Source organism: Crinia signifera, chromosome 4 (genome assembly GCF_055691185.1).
Source record: "Crinia signifera chromosome 4, ASM5569118v1, whole genome shotgun sequence".
Lineage (NCBI taxonomy): Eukaryota > Metazoa > Chordata > Amphibia > Anura > Myobatrachidae > Crinia > Crinia signifera.
The window spans coordinates 5672496-5692101 of record NC_139220.1 but is presented as its reverse complement, the minus strand read 5'-3'; the positions used below and the strand labels follow the sequence as shown (position 1 = coordinate 5692101).

Genomic DNA, 19606 nt, shown 5'->3' with positions numbered 1-19606 from the left:
AGGCTCCGCTCCCTCACCAGTTATATCCGCATCGTTACAATAGACCACCAGAGGCAGCGCAGGCTCCGCTCCCTCACCAGTTATATCCGCATCGTTACAATACACCACCAGAGGCAGCGCAGGCTCCGCTCCCTCACCAGTTATATCCGCATCGTTACAATAGACCACCAGAGGCAGCGCAGGCTCTGCTCCCTCACCAGTTATATCCGCATCGTTACAATAGACCAGAGGCAGCACAGGCGCCGCTCCTTCACCAGTTATATCCACATCGTTATAATAGACCAGAGACAGCGCAGGTGCCGCTCCCTCACCAGTTATATCCGCATCCTTACAATAGACCACCAGAGGCAGCACAGGCGCCGCTCCCTCACCAGTTATATCCGCATAGCTACAATAGACCAGAGGCAGGGCAGGCTCCGCTCCCTCACCAGTTATATCCGCATCATTACAATAGACCACCGGAGACCGCGCAGGCTCCGCTCCCTCACCAGTTATATCCGCATCGTTACAACAGACCACCAGAGGCCGCGCAGGCTCCGCTCCCTCACCAGTTATATCCGCATCGTTACAATACACCAGAGGCAGCGCAGGCACCGCACCCTCACCAGTTATATCCGCATCCTTACAATAGACCACCAGAGACAGCGCAGGCACCGCACCCTCACCAGTTATATCCGCATAGCTACAATACACCACCAGAGACAGCGCAGGCTCCGCTCCCTCACCAGTTATATCCGCATAGCTACAATACACCACCAGAGACAGCGCAAACTCCGCTCCCTCACCAGTTATATCCGCATCGTTACAATAGACCACCAGAGGCAGCGCAGGCTCCGCTCCCTCACCAGTTATATCCGCATCGTTACAATAGACCACCAGAGGCAGCGCAGGCTCCGCTCCCTCACCAGTTATATCCGCATCGTTACAATAGACCACCGGAGGCCGCGCAGGCTCCGCTCCCTCACCAGTTATATCCGCATCGTTACAATACACCAGAGGCAGCGCAGGCACCGCACCCTCACCAGTTATATCCGCATAGCTACAATACACCACCAGAGACAGCGCAGGCTCCGCTCCCTCACCAGTTATATCCGCATAGCTACAATACACCACCAGAGACAGCGCAAACTCCGCTCCCTCACCAGTTATATCCGCATCGTTACAATAGACCACCAGAGGCAGCGCAGGCTCCGCTCCCTCACCAGTTATATCCGCATCGTTACAATAGACCACCAGAGGCAGCGCAGGCTCCGCTCCCTCACCAGTTATATCCGCATCGTTACAATAGACCACCAGAGGCAGCGCAGGCTCCGCTCCCTCACCAGTTATATCCGCATCGTTACAATTGACCACCAGAGGCAGCGCAGGCACCGCTCCCTCACCAGTTATATCCGCATCGTTACAATTGACCACCAGAGGCCGCGCAGGCTCCGCTCCCTCACCAGTTATATCCGCATCGTTACAATAGACCACCAGAGGCCACGCAGGCTCCACTCCCTCACCAGTTATATCCGCATCGTAACAATAGACCAGAGGCAGCGCAGGCTCCGCTCCCTCACTAGTTATATCCACATCATTACAGTACACCACCAGAGGCAGCGCAGGCTCCGCTCCTTCACCAGTTATATCCGCATCGTTACAATACACCAGAGGCAGCGCAGGCTCCGCTCCCTCACCAGTTATATCCGCATAGTTACAATAGACCACCAGAGGCAGCGCAGGCTCCGCTCCCTCACCAGTTATATCCGCATCGTTACAATAGACCACCAGAGACAGCGCAGGCTCCACTCCCTCACCCGTTATATCCGCATCGTTACAATACACCACCAGAGACAGCGCAGGCTCCGCTCCCTCACTAGTTATATCCGCATCATTACAGTACACCACCAGAGGCAGCGCAGGCTCCGCTCCCTCACCAGTTATATCCACATCGTAACAATAGACCAGAGGCAGCGCAGGCTCCGCTCCCTCACTAGTTATATCCGCATCATTACAGTACACCACCAGAGGCAGCGCAGGCTCCGCTCCCTCACCAGTTATATCCACATCGTTTCAATAGACCAGAGGCAGCGCAGGCTCCGCTCCCTCACCAGTTATATCCGCATCGTTACAATACACCAGAGGCAGCGCAGGTGCCGCTCCCTCACCAGTTATATCCGCATCGTTACAATACACCAGAGGCAGCGCAGGCTCCGCTCCCTCACCAGTTATATCCGCATAGCTACAATACACCACCAGAGGCAGCGCAGGCTCCGCTCCCTCACCAGCCCTTGAAGAATTTGTGTATTTAACGTCCAGCTCTTTATGGCTCCGGCGCAGAGCTCCAGCCGACAGGAAGATTTACTCATTGTTACATAAAGAGACGTGTGTAATAAAACTACTTAAAATAGTTTGTTTTAGCCCTAATCTTACACAAAACACTTCAGATTATTACATTACACAGCCATCATCTGCAGGTACAGGAATAGCATTCTGCTGGCTTCAATTAACTCCTTTATTGCCCAAAAATGACACAAAGCCAGAAATTGCGCTTCCATAAACCCCCCCGGTGGAGCGCTGTGATTGTATTGCGGCACCGGTGCAATGGGATATGCGGATAAAGCGAGTCCTGCAAGTAACCAAGTGTCCAGGTCCGGACTGCCCCACAGGGGATAGACCCAGTGGTCAACACAACATCCTGTAGGGGGCAGTCAGTGACGTAACCCTGGGAACTCCTCGGACACCTGGCCCAGGTCTCACCTCTTCTATGGGGGAGCGGAACCAGACAGTTGTGGCCCTGAAGACTCATCTCTACCAAAATTATCTGCACAGATTTATGAAGATCAGGTCTGCCCAACCTCTGCGGACTGACCATATATATACCCCCTGCAAATCTGCCCCCTACATCCAATGCCATTATAACTGGGTAACATTAATATCGGGAACATTCTCCTCTGGGCAGAAGCTGGCACAGATCGGGCATGCACGTGCCAGGGACCTGGAATACATCAGTGTGTAGAACATTAGATGTGGAAAGTCCCGAGCCAGCCTCTGCCCAGAGGACAAAGCAGTCACAAGCAACTGTTCAATGTACAACGCTCAGTCACTTGTCTATACAGAGTGATGGGTGCAAACACAACCCGCACAGCAAGAGGGGGAAGGGGGGGGGCACCAGCATAACTGCACAGCAAGGTTGAGGGGGGCAACATAACCGCACAGCAGTAGGTGGACGGACACATCCCATATCCCCCCACTCCCTCTCCCTGCTCTGGAACATATTCATTAATTATAAATTCTTCACTATCCTGTCCACTAAACGGATGAATCCTTACGTCTACCAATGGACCATTAACTTAGCTGTCATCCATGACAGAGTACCTGCAGTCTACATGACGTGTCCAAGGCCCCGCTGCGGGCTGGGAGTCCCTTAACTTCTTATCTTAGCCTGGGAATACTCAGCATATATGCAGTGGTTTGGGTTCCAGGCCTTGATAACACACACTCATTGGTTGGGTCTTCTGTATAGGTCATGTGTATCTATGCAGCGGGCGCTCTATGGGAATTTATTACATACTGGCCGCTGTCTCCAGACTCCCAATCGCTCAGTGCCCTGACAGCAGATCTCCCGTTTCCTGACCACCTACTCTGCGCCAGGTATACAGTATATACTGACTGTTGTGCGTACCTTGTAGACCGGCACTTCCATCTCTGTAGTGGTGAGTGTGTCCTCATCAGTCTGGGCCGCGGAGCACACGCGTGTGGGCCTGGAGAACAAAGAACCATCATGTGATCTGCATATAATGGACAGGCTTATTGTATGGTCTTCTAGGTATAATCCAATATAATCCCCACTCCTGATTTTAGAACTAAATCTTTTTTTTTTTTTTTTTACAAGTCACCCAGTAAGAATATAAGTGTCCTATACAGCACGTCCAGTCTGTAGGTACCGTAATGCACTTCTTGCTGTTCAATTTCAGGGCCCACAATGCTGTGCTAATGCAAGCCAGCATATTGGGTCCCCAATTGTTACCCAGCTCAGAGGAACAGGAACAGCGACGCGCTTTACCGCTCAGAGCACAACACGTTGCTCAGGGGAGGTGACTAACGCTACAGGTGACCGTGCACTTACAGGCATTACCAGCGATTGTAAAGCTTGTGCAGGGGTGGCCAAACCGGGTCTCGGGATCTACCAACAGGTGCAGCTGAGTAGTACTTACTGTCCCATTTCCCAGACCACCTAGCTGGTGCACAGGTGCAGTCATTACAGTCACATTTCCCAGACTCCATAGCTGGCGCACAGGTGTAGTCATTACTGTAAAATTTACCAGACTCCCTAGCTGGTGCACAGGTGTAGTCATTACTGTCCCATTTCCCAGACCACCTAGCTGGTGCACAGATGCAGTCATTACAGTCACATTTCCCAGACTCCCTAGCTGGTGCACAGGTGTAGTCATTAATGTAAAATTTACCAGACTCCCTAGCTGGTGCACAGGTGCAGTCATTACCGTCACATTTCACAGACCACCTAGCTGGTGCTCAGGTGTAGTCATTACTAAATGTCACGTTACCAGACCACCTAGCTGGTGCACAGGTGCAGTCATTACAGTCCCATTTCCCAGACCACCTAGCTGGTGCACTCTTTACTCACTCTCCACAGTTGGAGCTAATTACTTCACTTGTGATTCTGTGTGGAGACCTGGAAAAATGTTACCTGTTGGTAGCTCTCGAGGACTGGAGTTGGCTACCCCTTACCTAGCTGCTGCACAGGTGCAGTCATTACTGTCACATCAAACATGTGCTGCATTCATTCCTAACTGGACACATTCTTCAGAACCACAGGTGATCTGGAAAACATGGACTGTTGGTAGATCTTGAGCACCCTCTTGGCCACCCCCAGGCCTGGGTATCCAGTACCAGAGGGGACCTCCCAGTACTTAGCTGCTTAGCACATAGTACCCGATGGCATTTATGTTGGGCACCCGAGCATCTCTTGATTAGAGACCAATATACTATTTACAGCACTTATTCCTCCATGGCAGTGAGCTCAGACACTCCTGCCAACGTCCTCCTGCACATTTCTCTCACCAGATGCCGACTCCTCTCCCCCTGCATGATACTACCTCATGTTATCATTCTCAATGTACACGGATACCGCCAGCACAGTCTTACACATACATGTCACCGGGGAGAATGAACACCACACCCCTGGTGCTGCTGGGTGCAGTGGTGCTACGGCATGACCCGATACAATGACCGATATACAGCAGACTATAGGAAGCCTTGTGCCTCCTCTCCACACAGACTCCATAACACGTGGCAGATAACACAAGCGGGATCTCTCCACCAATCACATCTCTCCATATACCAGCCACCATCCCAATACGCAGCTGCAATGTCCTACTGTACTGGCCAGAGATCACAGGAGTCTCACATTACCATAGCAACATGTACAGTCACTGCGGTTACTTCCCGCACACTGCCACATGCCGAGAACCGTGCACTTGGGGTTTGTGTAACCAGAAAGGAAAACTTTCCTGCCTGATTTGCTTACAGCTCTTCCCACACAGATGCATTGTCTGCCCCAGTTTGCATGTTCCGTGTGATGCACCCATGGAACATATTCAAATACTTCCCATCCTTCCGGACAGACTCATTCTGCCGCTGTGACCGGAGGGACAAATATCTACAGAGACCCGGGCTTGGAGCAGGGATGGGGAACCTCTGGCCCTCCAGCTAGTGTTCAACTACACATCCCAGCATCCCCAGCAGTGTTAGCATGGCCAAAACTGTAGCAGGGCATGCTGGGATGTGTAGTTACACAGCTGGAGGGCCAGAGATTCCCCATTCCTAAATGAAAGAAACAAAAGGTCAACATGAATTTTTCACTTTTTTGGTATGGATGTCAACACCGGATACGTGGACCCCCAATTACTTCTGTGTGGCCCCTCAGTGCTCAGCATGTTCAGCTCACTTACAGTCCCCCCAAAATTTAACAAAAATCACGTAATGATGACTGTCGACCATTGCCACATCAACCATATGTATGTTGAGCACACTGTTAACCTATTGACTGTGCCTAGACATGGTCAGCCATCCAGATACCAGCTCTATTTACTCTACTAGTGCGCCAGCTCAGTCTGCCTCACATACGCAGTCACTGCTGGGATAGATACAGGAGCACCCTCCGCCCAGTGACCGATGTCCCATTGGTAGATGAGAACGGAGCCCGTGATACCAATCTGCAGAGGATCAGACAAGGGGGTCTATGTACTAAGCTTAGAGAGAGATAAAGTATCAGCCAATCAGCAACCTCCCTGCCATGTTACAGGCTGCGCTTGAAAAATGACCAGAGCCAATTAGCTGGCACTATCTCGTCCCACTTCATAGTACATAGTAGACCCCAATATTACACCAGTCAGAATAGGCAGTCTTTCCCAAATAAATCTCTGGCACCTTATACTCCATGCCAATGGTTACCAAACTGGCCTCAAGGCAGCCAGACAGTCCAGGTTTTAAGGATATCCACCACTGAGCACAGATGATTCAATCAAATTGACCTAGGTGCTATTTAAATTACTTGTGGCCAAGAAAGTGTCCTGAAAACCTGGACCTGCAACTTCTGACACCATACGGAGAGTGATAAAAAAACAACAACCAATCAGCCCCTGTCACATCACAGGCTGGGTTTGAAAAATGACAGTTTGGGTCCAATGGGCTGGTTGTTTATCACTCCACTGTCACTTTTTGAAGCTGGATCCATCTGACGCAGCAGCGTTACAACACTATTTATCTAAACATGTCAAACTTACTGCGAGCTTGGTCCAGTCCAGATCTTTATGTGCGGTCTTCTATTTAACACTGAGTGCTACAATTTTAGGACACAACTTTACGACCCTACACCCCTCCTCCCCCGACCCCCGGGTACCACCGCTGGGGCTTATAAAGACCAGGAGCCAGCACACATCTGTCTAGCAGAAGGGGCTGCATCCTCCACCCAGTGTGGTCCTCCCTGCGCCATAAGGCAGCGCACTCACCGCGCAGGGATCAGCAAATCCTCCGATGATGCCGTCAGCCGCCCATCTAGGGAAGAGTCAGGTTTCCAATGGATTGTGGTTGCCGGGTAATTCCTCGCTTCCCTGCGATTAGGATGACGCTGTCCGACCTCCAGGAACAGCGCATCTGAAATATACATCAACAAACGCCGGTTATAAAGTCATTTATCAGAAGAGAACAAATACAGCTGGGGGGGGGGGGGGGGACGGACGGACTATACACTTTACATGTGTCACGGGTAACGTCAGAGATTGGATGTTCTTGACCTTATCCAGACACAGTAAATATCCTGTGGTAAATATATATTTTGCAGGCGGGGGACAGTGACGGGCAGGTTTTATTTAATGCAGCTTTGCTTTTAGACGTTGGTAATTTTACGTATCCTGGGGCAGGACACAAGGGGTTAAAGTTTGAGCATTACGCCAAACGTTTCGCCATTTTCATTGCGTAAGAGTAACACTTGGCTACTGAGTTTATCCAGAGGACCTTCATAATGACAACACAGCCGTGCGTATCGCTCGCACACACTAGGCCCCCGCCCACTGGTGACGCCGGCGTAAACTAACGCCAATATTCCACAAATATCTAGCGCCGTAATCCCAGAAAACATCAGGGTCATGTCTGGGCGAGAACAAAGAATTCCTCCTCGTCCTATGTGTCACATATTCATGGAATTATTAAATTATTTCTATAGCGCACCCATACTGCGGCAAGTCATTTACTCACATCCCTCCCAATGGAGCTTACAATCTATATTCATTGTCACAAGTATTGTCAGAAGCCAATGAACCCACCGGTATGCTATTGGGTATTAGGAAGTGTCAGGAGGACAGTGAGAACATACAAACTCCACACAGAGGGGCCTTGGAGGGAATGGAAGCCCAGACTTCAGTGCTGAGAGGCAGCATCCCATCCATTTACAGTCTGTCCTCCTTCAGGCACCAACACCATAGACCAGACCCGATACCAACACTACCGTCTATCCTGCACTGCCCCCCTACCAGACACAGCAGCCGCCATTACCTAATATGCGCACATATCCCGGCTGGGGCTCAGCGCTGGGTGAGGTCCTGTGAGGTCCCGACAAGCTGGCAGCTCCCTGGAGGCCAAATCTCTCCCAAATGCAGCTTCCCTGCAAGAAGGGAACAGAACATATTTATACATTTGCAAATATTTATTCTGCGACCCCCCACCACCCCCATATCTCCTTTACATGTGCTGCGAGGTAGCCTTGCCTCACTCCCCCTGTTTATTGAAGGGAAGCCAGTTATTTGATGCCGTCCCAGCTGTTCCAGGCTGTGCAAGTCTCCAATTTATTTAGTGCATTTGCGAAAGAACCATGTTGGGATAATCCAGCAGCCTCGTTTACTGGAAGCTGACAGCAGCGAGATGTGTTTATGTTCCGTCGGACACGGATTGCGCGCAGCACTTAGAGCGCATCTGTCATTTGCACAACCAGGGCCAGCCATACTATTGGGCGGCTGCCTAGGGGCCCCACAATCTGGGGGGTGCCCTCGAGTCTGGTTATTAGAATTAGGGAAGATATCCTCGTTGAACTTCTAAGACACCACCTCCACACGATCACCTAAGGTTCTGGTATTGGTGGGAGAAATAAGCTGAAGTGTTGCCTAGTGTGCCAAGAAACCTTGCAGCACCCCTGTGCACACCCACCTCCTCTCCATGTCCTGCAACCTGCTGGGCCACGCTCAGAACCGGTCCATCGTCCACAGAATCCCGCTCCAGGCAATTCTGATCCAAAACAGAGGGAGAGGAACCAAAAGTAGAAATGGTGAGAATATTGGAACAAAGTGCCGACACAGAACATAAAGACAACAGAAAAATGTAAACTCATCTGTTCTCGGTTACCACTCCCAAAACCATCGATAAAGCGATTATACTGACCTGATAATTCAGCAGTTTATCTTGCAGCAAATGATTGGCTTCTGCAAAGAGAATAAGAGTGGATTTAAAGGGTGTCCACCCTCAGACGACTTTAACGTGCTGCTTTGGAAATCCGCCCATGACTAATTCCAGCTACACTTTAGCTTATACAGGGCATTCCTGAAAACCAGCGCTTGGTTTCATACACAATGGACATGTACTGTCCTCAGGAAAGTGGAATCACTTCTATATTCTACTAGGCTTATACGGTCCCTCTAAACCAGGCATGTCCAACCTGCGGCTTTCCAGCTGTTGTGAAACTACAGATCCCAGCATGCCTTGCCATAGTTTTTACCAAATAGCAGAACTGTGGCAAGGCATGATGGGACTTGTAGTTTCACAACAGCTGGAGGGCCACAGGTTGGACAAGCCTGCTCTAAACTGACACAATGGTTTACACAGGTTCTGTGGCTGGTTAAACCCAGGTGCAATACAGATTTAAAATCAGCCAGCCCCAGAACCTGTGTAATTCATGTGTCCTGGGTTAGAGGGACAGTATTGGTAATCCTAGGTCACGCTGAACGCTGGAGACGAACCTACGGGGAGGTCAGATCAGCTTTTCCCCTGGAAGGTGATTACAGCATTTGGGGAACAGGGGGGGGGGGGCTATAGGAAAAATACACATTCCGAGAATTCCATAACCCCTCAGTAGGTGTCTGAGTTACACCGGCTCCGCAATGTTACATTATCTCTCCCCTAATAAACTGGACAAACATTTGGCATTAGCTATTGCTACAGATAAACCCTACTACTGCCCCCAAGACAGGACAGAGGGATAGATGCCCCCAGGACAGAAGGACGCAGCGATATGGACGGATACAGAGTCTGATCTTCATCTCATACAGGGAAACTGCTGCATTAATCTCAGAAGAGAACTGAAACTTCCTCATTAGAACTGAGAAACCTAGAATACTAATTGCGGGAAGTTACACGGAAACCTTAGTGTTACAGAACCGTGCGCAGAGCAGCGAGCGCTGGGTGGAAATAACCTGCCTCCCAGCTGTAACGTGTGGGGCGCACGGGGAAATGGCGAGGTTACTTATTCTGTAACTTAACATATAAACCTACAACGAATACTGGTGCATTCCGCCACCTTCACACAGACCGGCGCAGCCCTAAATACACGTATACACACTGATGTGCTGAGGATCATAGTTGTCAGAAGCCAATTAACCTAAATAACCTACCAGTATATTTTTGGAGCGTGGGAGGAAATCAGAGTACCCGGAGGAAACCCACGCAAGCACGGGGAGAATATACAAACTTCACACGTTGGGAATAGAACCCTTGACCTCAGCACTGTGAGGCAACAATGCTAACCACTACACAATCTGTAACGTGGTGTTCTTGCGCCAGCCACCGTAGAAGCGGAAGCCGCAGCGCACATTACCCAGAAGCCAGAGCGGGTTACCCATTCATAACATCTCACCCTGTAGAGCCTGAACCTCCTGCTCCCTGCTCAGACTCTCGCTGGTTAACACGTCGATCGCAGCCTGGAGTTGATGCTGCTGGTTCTCAGCTTCCTCCAAATTGCTTCGCAGGGACTCAGCCTCCGTCCGCCCGGCGTGAAGCGCGTCCTCTAGCTCAGCAACCTAAATCCATGAACAAGCATTAAAACCCTTCCGCCTGTGCAATAAGGGAACTGCTCTGATGCTGAGCCTGAAATCAGAACTTCTGCATTACAGACTCGCCCCCTGCTGCAAAGCAAGTGCTGCGCTCCCCACCTACCAACCCTGTCTGGGGGATGTGCACAGTTTTAGGTTTTTGTTAATGTTGCCGGAACAAACGGTCTAAGTACGTTGTGTGCATGGACTAGACAAGGCCAACCTGTGGCTCTCCAGATGTTGTCAAACTACAAATCCCATCATGCCTTGCCACAGTTTTGCTATAAGGGAGTATTAGAACTGTGGCAAGGCATGCTGGGATTTGTGGTTTCACAACATCTGGAGAGCCACAGGTTGGCCTGTCCTGGACTAGACGGAAGGGTGCAGGTATTGTGTAAGTGCCTGGCGCAGATCTGGGGGGGAACTTTACTATGAAGTGGCTTCAGAACTTCTCCCGCGTTGCACCAGGCAGGGGAGGTGGTGTGGTTGGGCAATGCCTGCTTCCCTCAGGCTAGGGCAGTGCCGGGGTGAGGGTTACCTGCTTGGCTAAGTCCTCCTGCTCCTTGGCACACTGGTGCAGCCGGTCTGTGGCACACGTCGCCCTCTCCTCCACTTCCTCCTGCTGCTGCCTGGCCGCCTCCAGCTCATGAAGTCTAAAGAATCAGAGGAAACACAAGTCAAAGACAATTTGCAAAACATAGGAGGGGGTAGTGGTGGATGCAGGGGGGGGGGGGGGGGGGGGGAGCCGTGCACCTGCCTGGATCACCTTTCCTGTCTCATCAGCGCTGAATGGATGTCATATGCAAAAGCCATATAAAATAAACAAATAATCACCACAGATGCCACAGACGCAGGGCTGGTACTGAAGGGACAAACTGTCGGAGTCATAAAGGTGCACATTTGGTTTTGGGTAAATACAGAATTTGTACAAAGAGTAAATCCATTTATAGAATATTATACATGAATATAAATCTGTAATGCACCCTCTGCCTTTCTCCTGGGGCACCAAGTACCCAGGCCGCACTGGGGCACAGCTCTGCCACCAAGACTGCGTGCCCATGGCAGCAGCGTAATACGGTCCCGTATGCACAATGGGGTATGGCCACACGTCTAGTACGGCGACATTAGCAGCTAGGCCACCATGACACATAGTCACTGACTGGGCCTACTGACAGATCTTAGGATGACGCCATCGGTTCTGAGACTAGTGCGACACTCACTTCTGATTTTTCCTTCTGTGGACATGAAGCACCGATGGCCAAAGGCCACAACCTCGCACCATCGCTGGGAGGTTGCAGAACACGGATCTCCCAGGTTTTGTCCCTCCCCGAGAGGTCTTCCTTCACCCTTGATGCTGAAGACCACGCAGGCATGAGCCAGGAGTAGGGAGGGCCCTGCACGTCAGAGCTTGCATTCAGATAGTAACATACACCCATCACCATTTTGTGGACAGATTCACAAGAACACATGTTATTGACGGGCTAGAAACGAAGGCGCTGGAAGATATGTAACGTCCACCAAAGACACCATGATAACATCCCATCAGCGCATCTCTGTATGTGGGTGTCTGATGCCTGGTTACAGGACCAGCACTGGCCATAGAGCTGGGGACACTTTATAGGAGAGACTATGGCACAGGGATGGATTGAGGTTTCTTAGGGCCACAGTGCAACTACCTCACGGGGGGCCCTACCAATAACACTGTCTATATAGTACGCTGGTGATGTTAAAGCACACTATGTAACCACTGCCAGCACCAGGAGGTGTTTGTGTGGCATAGTACAGTATGTACTGGGGGCTCTGATACCCCAGGCCACATTCCACAGACCACAACAGGAGCACAGGTGTGGTACCAACTGTCCCATTCCCAGGTAACATGGAAAACATGAACTGCTCTGGGTCCTGTATGTACCACTGTTCTGTAACAGCTCCGGGGTAGGTAGCCTTTGGCATACCCTAGCTGCTGTGGAACAACACATCCCAGCATGCCTTGCCACAGTTTTAGCATGTCTATAACAGGGCATGCTGGTATGTGTAGTTCCTTAGCAGCCGAAGTGCCACATGTTCCGATCTCTGAGAAAGCACATCCACAGTACAGCGGAACGTGAAGGCCTGGTAAAGATTTGGGGAGAGTAAAGGTCCAGGACTTTTTCTGTTTGCAGATAATTTGTATCTCACACAGAGCCACAAAGCCTGGTGGCATCACCCGCTACTGCCCCCGAATATACCCAGTGTACATGACGCATTTCTCCTCCTGAATGCTGGAAATATCAGAGCGCGACATAACTCTGCAGGAACTCGCGCCTTTGTTCTCATGTCTCCAGGAACCTGCTAAGTTTCAGCAGCAAACTTCAGGCCTATAAAAGACGAGACCGGTCCCGGAGAGCCGCCGTTTTCCATGAGCAACGTGAAAAATGATTGGTGACATAAAGCAGTCAGCGCCTCCAGCCTTATCCAAATAAAGCCTCACACAAGATATTTCACATTAAGTACTTTGGAGGGAAACCTGAAGACCCTAAGACGCGTTTACAGCAGATTAAGTGAAATGCGTTGCACACATGCTGTAACCCACAGCAACCATATACTCACAAGATTAAATACAACACTTTAATTTACAATTCTTTTCAAAAGATCTGTGTTCTAAGTAGCAGGCAGCTGGCATTCCCTGGCACCCAATGCGGGGCACACACTCCAGCCAGCACACAGAAGGCGCGAGCTACAAGACGACCTGCAGGAGGCGATAAGGAGGCGGAGGACAGGGATTCTGGGCTGCTGTCCTTTGTTAAGCTCCACTGAGCGGTGAAATGATCTGTTTATACCGACTACAGCAAACAGATCCTCAAGGACAAATCTCCAGCCTGCCTGTAAAAGGTTCCATTTCCAGTCTCGCAGATTAACCCTTTGCGGGTGATGCCACACTCCAGAGATCGGCGCTGAAGTCACAAACGCAGTTGCCGTGGACAACACCTCAGAGACTAAAAACTAACTTTTATAGTGCATGTGAAAGATGAGGGGGTGGGGGTGGGGGGTCTGCCTAAAGTGATACAGAACCATAATTATATCCACAATACTGAGGATGCTCCTTACCCAAAGGGATTACAGATCCAGGGGTTTTGGAAAAACCTTCAAGTATTTTGGTTTTAGATCCAATTTCTTTGAAATTGATATAAACAGTGAACATCGTATAATTTACCAGTTTTTGTCCCTACGACAGTCATTTGTCGCGAGAGGGGACTCAACCAAAGTTTTTAGGCTGTTTTTTTCGGTTTCAGTAAAACCACCCGGTCACCTCCAATAGGGATCATTGGCGTTATTCGCCCCACTCTTATCGGGTCACAGAATTACTAACCATGTACCCAGGAGCCAGCTTGGGGATATCCTGAAGAGATGCTCCTGGTGGTCAGGCTCATGCACAAGGAGGCAGCATGGATGGGCGAGGGGGGCCTTTGTTGAGGCACCAGTCAGCAACCACGTCATACCCAAATTACCCAGCCACATCCTGGTATAGCCAAGGTGTCTGCCCAGTGTTGTGCCCTCATGACGACACCTAGGTCAGAGAGATTACCCTACATGGTGGCAGCAGCCACAGAGAACAGTCCCTGTATATATCCGCCTCCTAGGTTCACCAGGTACAGCCCACCTGGAGGGCAGCAGCCACAGTCCCTGTATATATCCGCCCCCTAGGTTCACCAGGTACAGCCCACCTGGAGGGCAGCAGCCACAGTCCCTGTATATATCCGCCTCCTAGGTTCACCAGGTACAGCCCACCTGGAGGACAGCAGCCACAGTCCCTGTATATATCTGCCCCCTAGGTTCACCAGGTACAGCCCACCTGGAGGGCAGCAGCCACAGTCCCTGTATATATCCGCCTCCTAGGTTCACCAGGTACAGCCCACCTGGAGGGCAGCAGCCACAGTCCCTGTATATATCCACCCCCTAGGTTCACCAGGTACAGCCCACCTGGAGGACAGCAGCCACAGTCCCTGTATATATCCGCCCCCTAGGTTCACCAGGTACAGCCCACCTGGAGGGCAGCAGCCACAGTCCCTGTATATATCCGCCCCCTAGGTTCACCAGGTACAGCCCACCTGGAGGGCAGCAGCCACAGTCCCTGTATATATCCGCCCCCTAGGTTCACCAGGTACAGCCCACCTGGAGGGCAGCAGCCACAGTCCCTGTATATATCCGCCCCCTAGGTTCACCAGGTACAGCCCACCTGGAGGGCAGCAGCCACAGTCCCTGTATATATCCGCCCCCTAGGTTCACCAGGTACAGCCCACCTGGAGGGCTGCAGCCACAGTCCCTGTATATATCCGCCTCCTAGGTTCACCAGGTACAGCCCACCTGGAGGGCAGCAGCCACAGTCCCTGTATATATCCGCCTCCTAGGTTCACCAGGTACAGCCCACCTGGAGGGCAGCAGCCACAGTCCCTGTATATATCCGCCCCCTAGGTTCACCAGGTACAGCCCACCTGGAGGGCAGCAGCCACAGTCCCTGTATATATCCGCCCCCTAGGTTCACCAGGTACAGCCCACCTGGAGGGCAGCAGCCACAGTCCCTGTATATATCCGCCTCCTAGGTTCACCAGGTACAGCCCACCTGGAGGGCAGCAGCCACAGTCCCTGTATATATCCGCCTCCTAGGTTCACCAGGTACAGCCCACCTGGAGGGCAGCAGCCACAGTCCCTGTATATATCCGCCCCCTAGGGTCACCAGGTACAGCCCACCTGGAGGGCAGCAGCCACAGTCCCTGTATATATCCGCCCCCTAGGTTCACCAGGTACAGCCCACCTGGAGGGCAGCAGCCACAGTCCCTGTATATATCCGCCTCCTAGGTTCACCAGGTACAGCCCACCTGGAGGGCAGCAGCCACAGTCCCTGTATATATCCGCCCCCTAGGTTCACCAGGTACAGCCCACCTGGAGGGCAGCAGCCACAGTCCCTGTATATATCCGCCGCCTAGGTTCACCAGGTACAGCCCACCTGGAGGGCAGCAGCCACAGTCCCTGTATATATCTGCCTCCTAGGTTCACCAGGTACAGCCCACCTGGAGGGCAGCAGCCACAGTCCCTGTATATATCCGCCCCCTAGGGTCACCAGGTACAGCCCACCTGGAGGGCAGCAGCCACAGTCCCTGTATATATCCGCCGCCTAGGTTCACCAGGTACAGCCCACCTGGAGGGCAGCAGCCACAGTCCCTGTATATATCCGCCCCCTAGGGTCACCAGGTACAGCCCACCTGGAGGGCAGCAGCCACAGTCCCTGTATATATCTGCCTCCTAGGTTCACCAGGTACAGCCCACCTGGAGGGCAGCAGCCACAGTCCCTGTATATATCCGCCCCCTAGGGTCACCAGGTACAGCCCACCTGGAGGGCAGCAGCCACAGTCCCTGTATATATCCGCCGCCTAGGTTCACCAGGTACAGCCCACCTGGAGGGCAGCAGCCACAGTCCCTGTATATATCCGCCCCCTAGGGTCACCAGGTACAGCCCACCTGGAGGGCAGCAGCCACAGTCCCTGTATATATCTGCCTCCTAGGTTCACCAGGTACAGCCCACCTGGAGGACAGCAGCCACAGTCCCTGTATATATCCGCCTCCTAGGTTCACCAGGTACAGCCCCACCTGGAGGACAGCAGCCACAGTCCCTGTATATATCTGCCTCCTAGGTTCACCAGGTACAGCCCACCTGGAGGGCAGCAGCCACAGTCCCTGTATATATCCGCCTCCTAGGTTCACCAGGTACAGCCCCACCTGGAGGACAGCAGCCACAGTCCCTGTATATATCCGCCTCCTAGGTTCACCAGGTACAGCCCCACCTGGAGGGCAGCAGCCACAGTCCCTGTATATATCCGCCTCCTAGGTTCACCAGGTACAGCCCCACCTGGAGGGCAGCAGCCACAGTCCCTGTATATATCCGCCCCCTAGGTTCACCAGGTACAGCCCACCTGGAGGGCAGCAGCCACAGTCCCTGTATATATCCGCCTCCTAGGGTCACCAGGTACAGCCCACCTGGAGGGCAGGTGAGCCAGAACACAATGATAAGTGTCCGTTCTGTATCTACTCCAGGTCTGGGGATCCAGCAGCCTATGAAGCCATGTAACACATTGTAAGTGTCTATTTACTAAGACTTGAAGGAGAGAGCTAAAGTAGCGCCCAATCAGCTTCTGGTTGCCGTGTTACTTCATGTGTGATAAATGACAGTAAGGAGCCAATTAGCTGCTACTGTGGAACAAATGTACTAAGCCTTGGAGAGGGATAAAGTACCAGGCAATCCTCTAGCTGTCATGTTACAGGGGGGCACTAAAGTACCAATCCGCTCTCCACTTTATCTCTCTCCAGGACTTAGTAAATAGTCCCCTAGTATAGACCCCGGCCTCCCGCACCTGGTGGAGAGCTCCTTCTTCAGGTGCAGCTGCTCCGTCTTCATCCTGCGCAGGTTCCCCGACATCTTCACAAACTCCCTGTCCAAGGATTCCTTCTGCTTGTCCATAAGCTTCAGCTTCTCCTCCCAATTCATCCTCTTCTCCTTCAAATCCGATTGTATGATCTGAATGTGGGGTGCACAGAACAGACGGGGATCAGAAGCAGTAATACAGACCAGTAGTTATCAGGCTCTGCGGGTACAGTCGCAGAACACACACAACCCCCCCCCCCCCCCCCCCGTGTACAACGCTCGCGTTATCTATGCTTTTGGGGTTGATTATAAAGTAATGAAACTGTAGGCGAAACCTTATCAGCTTCAGAAAGATTTTCTTCATAGTAAGTGGAGCCCCAAACATTGGGTACAATGTAACCGTAAGACCACAGGGTGGGTTAGGGGGCCTCACCCTTCTATAGGGCCACAGTTTCCCTATTAGGATATGCTAGAATGCTGGGATGTGTAGTTCCACAGCAGCTGGAGGGCTACATGTTGAATAACCTTGCTCTGCATCCTCTAGAATGATGTTTATTACACCATCATTACTGCATACACATGTATCGCTGTACGGCAGCACCTAATCACACTCCCACTGTACAGCTGTCCGACATTAACAAGGAGACTCACCCCCTCAGTCCTGGGCCACAGATACGGTACCAGCCGCCTATGCTGCATGACTGGGATGCGTTAGGGTAAGTGCACACTCACACTGGGGCTGTTACAGTGTATACAACATTCTATTATATTGTTATTTATATAACACACCCAGCTGCATGCACCCCCCCCCCCATATCCCACCCAGCTGCATGCAACCCCCCCCCCATATCCCACCCAGCTGCATGCGCCCCCAAGACCATATCCCACCCAGCTGCATGCACCCCCCATGACCATATCCCACCCAGCTGCATGCACCCCAAGACCATATCCCACCCAGCTGCATGCGCCCCCCAGACCATATCCCACCCAGCTGCATGCGCCCCCAAGACCATATCCCACCCAGCTGCATGCGCCCCCAAGACCATATCCCACCCAGCTGCATGCGCCCCCAAGACCATATCCCACCCAGCTGCATGCACCCCCAAGACCATATCCCACCCAGCTGCATGCGCCCCCAAGACCATATCCCACCCAGCTGCATGCGCCCCCAAGACCATATCCCACCCAGCTGCATGCACCCCCCATGACCATATCTCACCCAGCTGCATGCACCCCCAGACCATATCCCACCCAGCTGCATGCACCCCAAGACCATATCCCACCCAGCTGCATGCACCCCAAGACCATATCCCACCCAGCTGCATGCACCCCCCATGACCATATCTCACCCAGCTGCATGCACCCCCCATGACCATATCCCACCCAGCTGCATGCACCCCCAGACCATATCCCACCAAGCTGCATGCACCCCCCATGACCATATCTCACCCAGCTGCATGCACCCCCCATGACCATATCTCACCCAGCTGCATGCACCCCCAGACCATATCCCACCAAGCTGCATGCACCCCAAGACCATATCCCACCAAGCTGCATGCACCCCCAGACCATATCACACCCAGCTGCATGCACCCCCAGACCATATCACACCCAGCTGCATGCACCCCCCCATATCACATCCAGCTGCATGCACTCCCCCCCCCCATATCACACCCAGCTGCATGCACTCCCCCCATATCACACCCAGCTGCATGCACTCCCCCCCCCCATAATCACACCCAGCTGCATGCACTCCCCCCATATCACACCCAGCTGCATGCACTCCCCCCCCCATAATCACACCCAGCTGCATGCACTCCCCCCATATCACACCCAGCTGCATGCACTCCCCCCCCCCATAATCACACCCAGCTGCATGCTCACAGGCTCGTCTGTCAGTCTGCTCATAGTGAGCGGCTCTTTAGCTCTGCCCCCCCCCCCCCCCCCCCCAGATACTCAGAACCTGTCACACACTTACCTGCAGCATCTTCCCAGGTAGGTCTTTCACATCAATGTCTGACTCAATGAGACGTTGTAGTGACAGCAGGACGTGATCAGCCATCACACAGGTGTCCTCATGCTGGACAGGGTATGAGAAGATAATCAGTGTATAAGGCTACAGAGATCAGGGGCATAGGTGAGGTATGAGGCAGCTTGTGCCTCAGGAAGGACAGAAGACTCAGCTGGGCAGAGTGCCGGCTTAGTCTGTAAGACATCCGCTTCCACCGTGTACATGCGCCATATTATACCCGTTATCAGTACAGACTCCAGCCATTGGCCAAATGAGGACAATATGGAGGAGATGCATGAAACTCTGGATAAAGTGGAGACGTTCCCCCAATCAGCTTGTAGCGGTCCCTTATCTAGTACAGACTACAGGACAAGTGATGTGGGTAAGTTGCCCATAGCAACAGCTTGTATTTTCCTCCAAGATTTGATACATCTCTCCCTATGTAACTGTGGCAGATACCCAGCAGATAAGGGGGTACAAGGAAGATCAGGAAGTAACAGAACTAGAATCACCCCCAGAAGCCAGTGAACCCCGCTCTCACCAGCGTCTGCAGGACAGCTTTAAACTCCGCGCCCACTTGCTCATGTCCCGGACCCTGGAGCATCAGTAAAACCTCACGGA

The 19606-nt window shown here is 52.2% G+C and overlaps 1 protein-coding gene across 1 annotated transcript in view; it reads right to left on the bottom strand.

The window, feature by feature from the left end:
* The window catches only part of IRAG2 (inositol 1,4,5-triphosphate receptor associated 2), a 54881-nt gene that overhangs the window by 24381 nt on the left and 10894 nt on the right, over window positions 1-19606 (bottom strand). Inside the window, exons 15-24 of the mRNA XM_083180824.1 lie at window positions 19527-19606; window positions 18953-19054; window positions 16964-17127; window positions 11116-11230; window positions 10403-10565; window positions 8935-8975; window positions 8704-8781; window positions 8056-8164; window positions 7014-7158; window positions 3665-3743 (exon numbers count right to left, since the gene is read on the bottom strand). The exon at window positions 19527-19606 is cut by the window's right edge and continues 20 nt beyond it. Coding sequence (XP_083036950.1) covers window positions 3665-3743; window positions 7014-7158; window positions 8056-8164; window positions 8704-8781; window positions 8935-8975; window positions 10403-10565; window positions 11116-11230; window positions 16964-17127; window positions 18953-19054; window positions 19527-19606 — 1076 coding nt within the window. The remainder of the gene's footprint in view (window positions 1-3664; window positions 3744-7013; window positions 7159-8055; window positions 8165-8703; window positions 8782-8934; window positions 8976-10402; window positions 10566-11115; window positions 11231-16963; window positions 17128-18952; window positions 19055-19526) is intronic.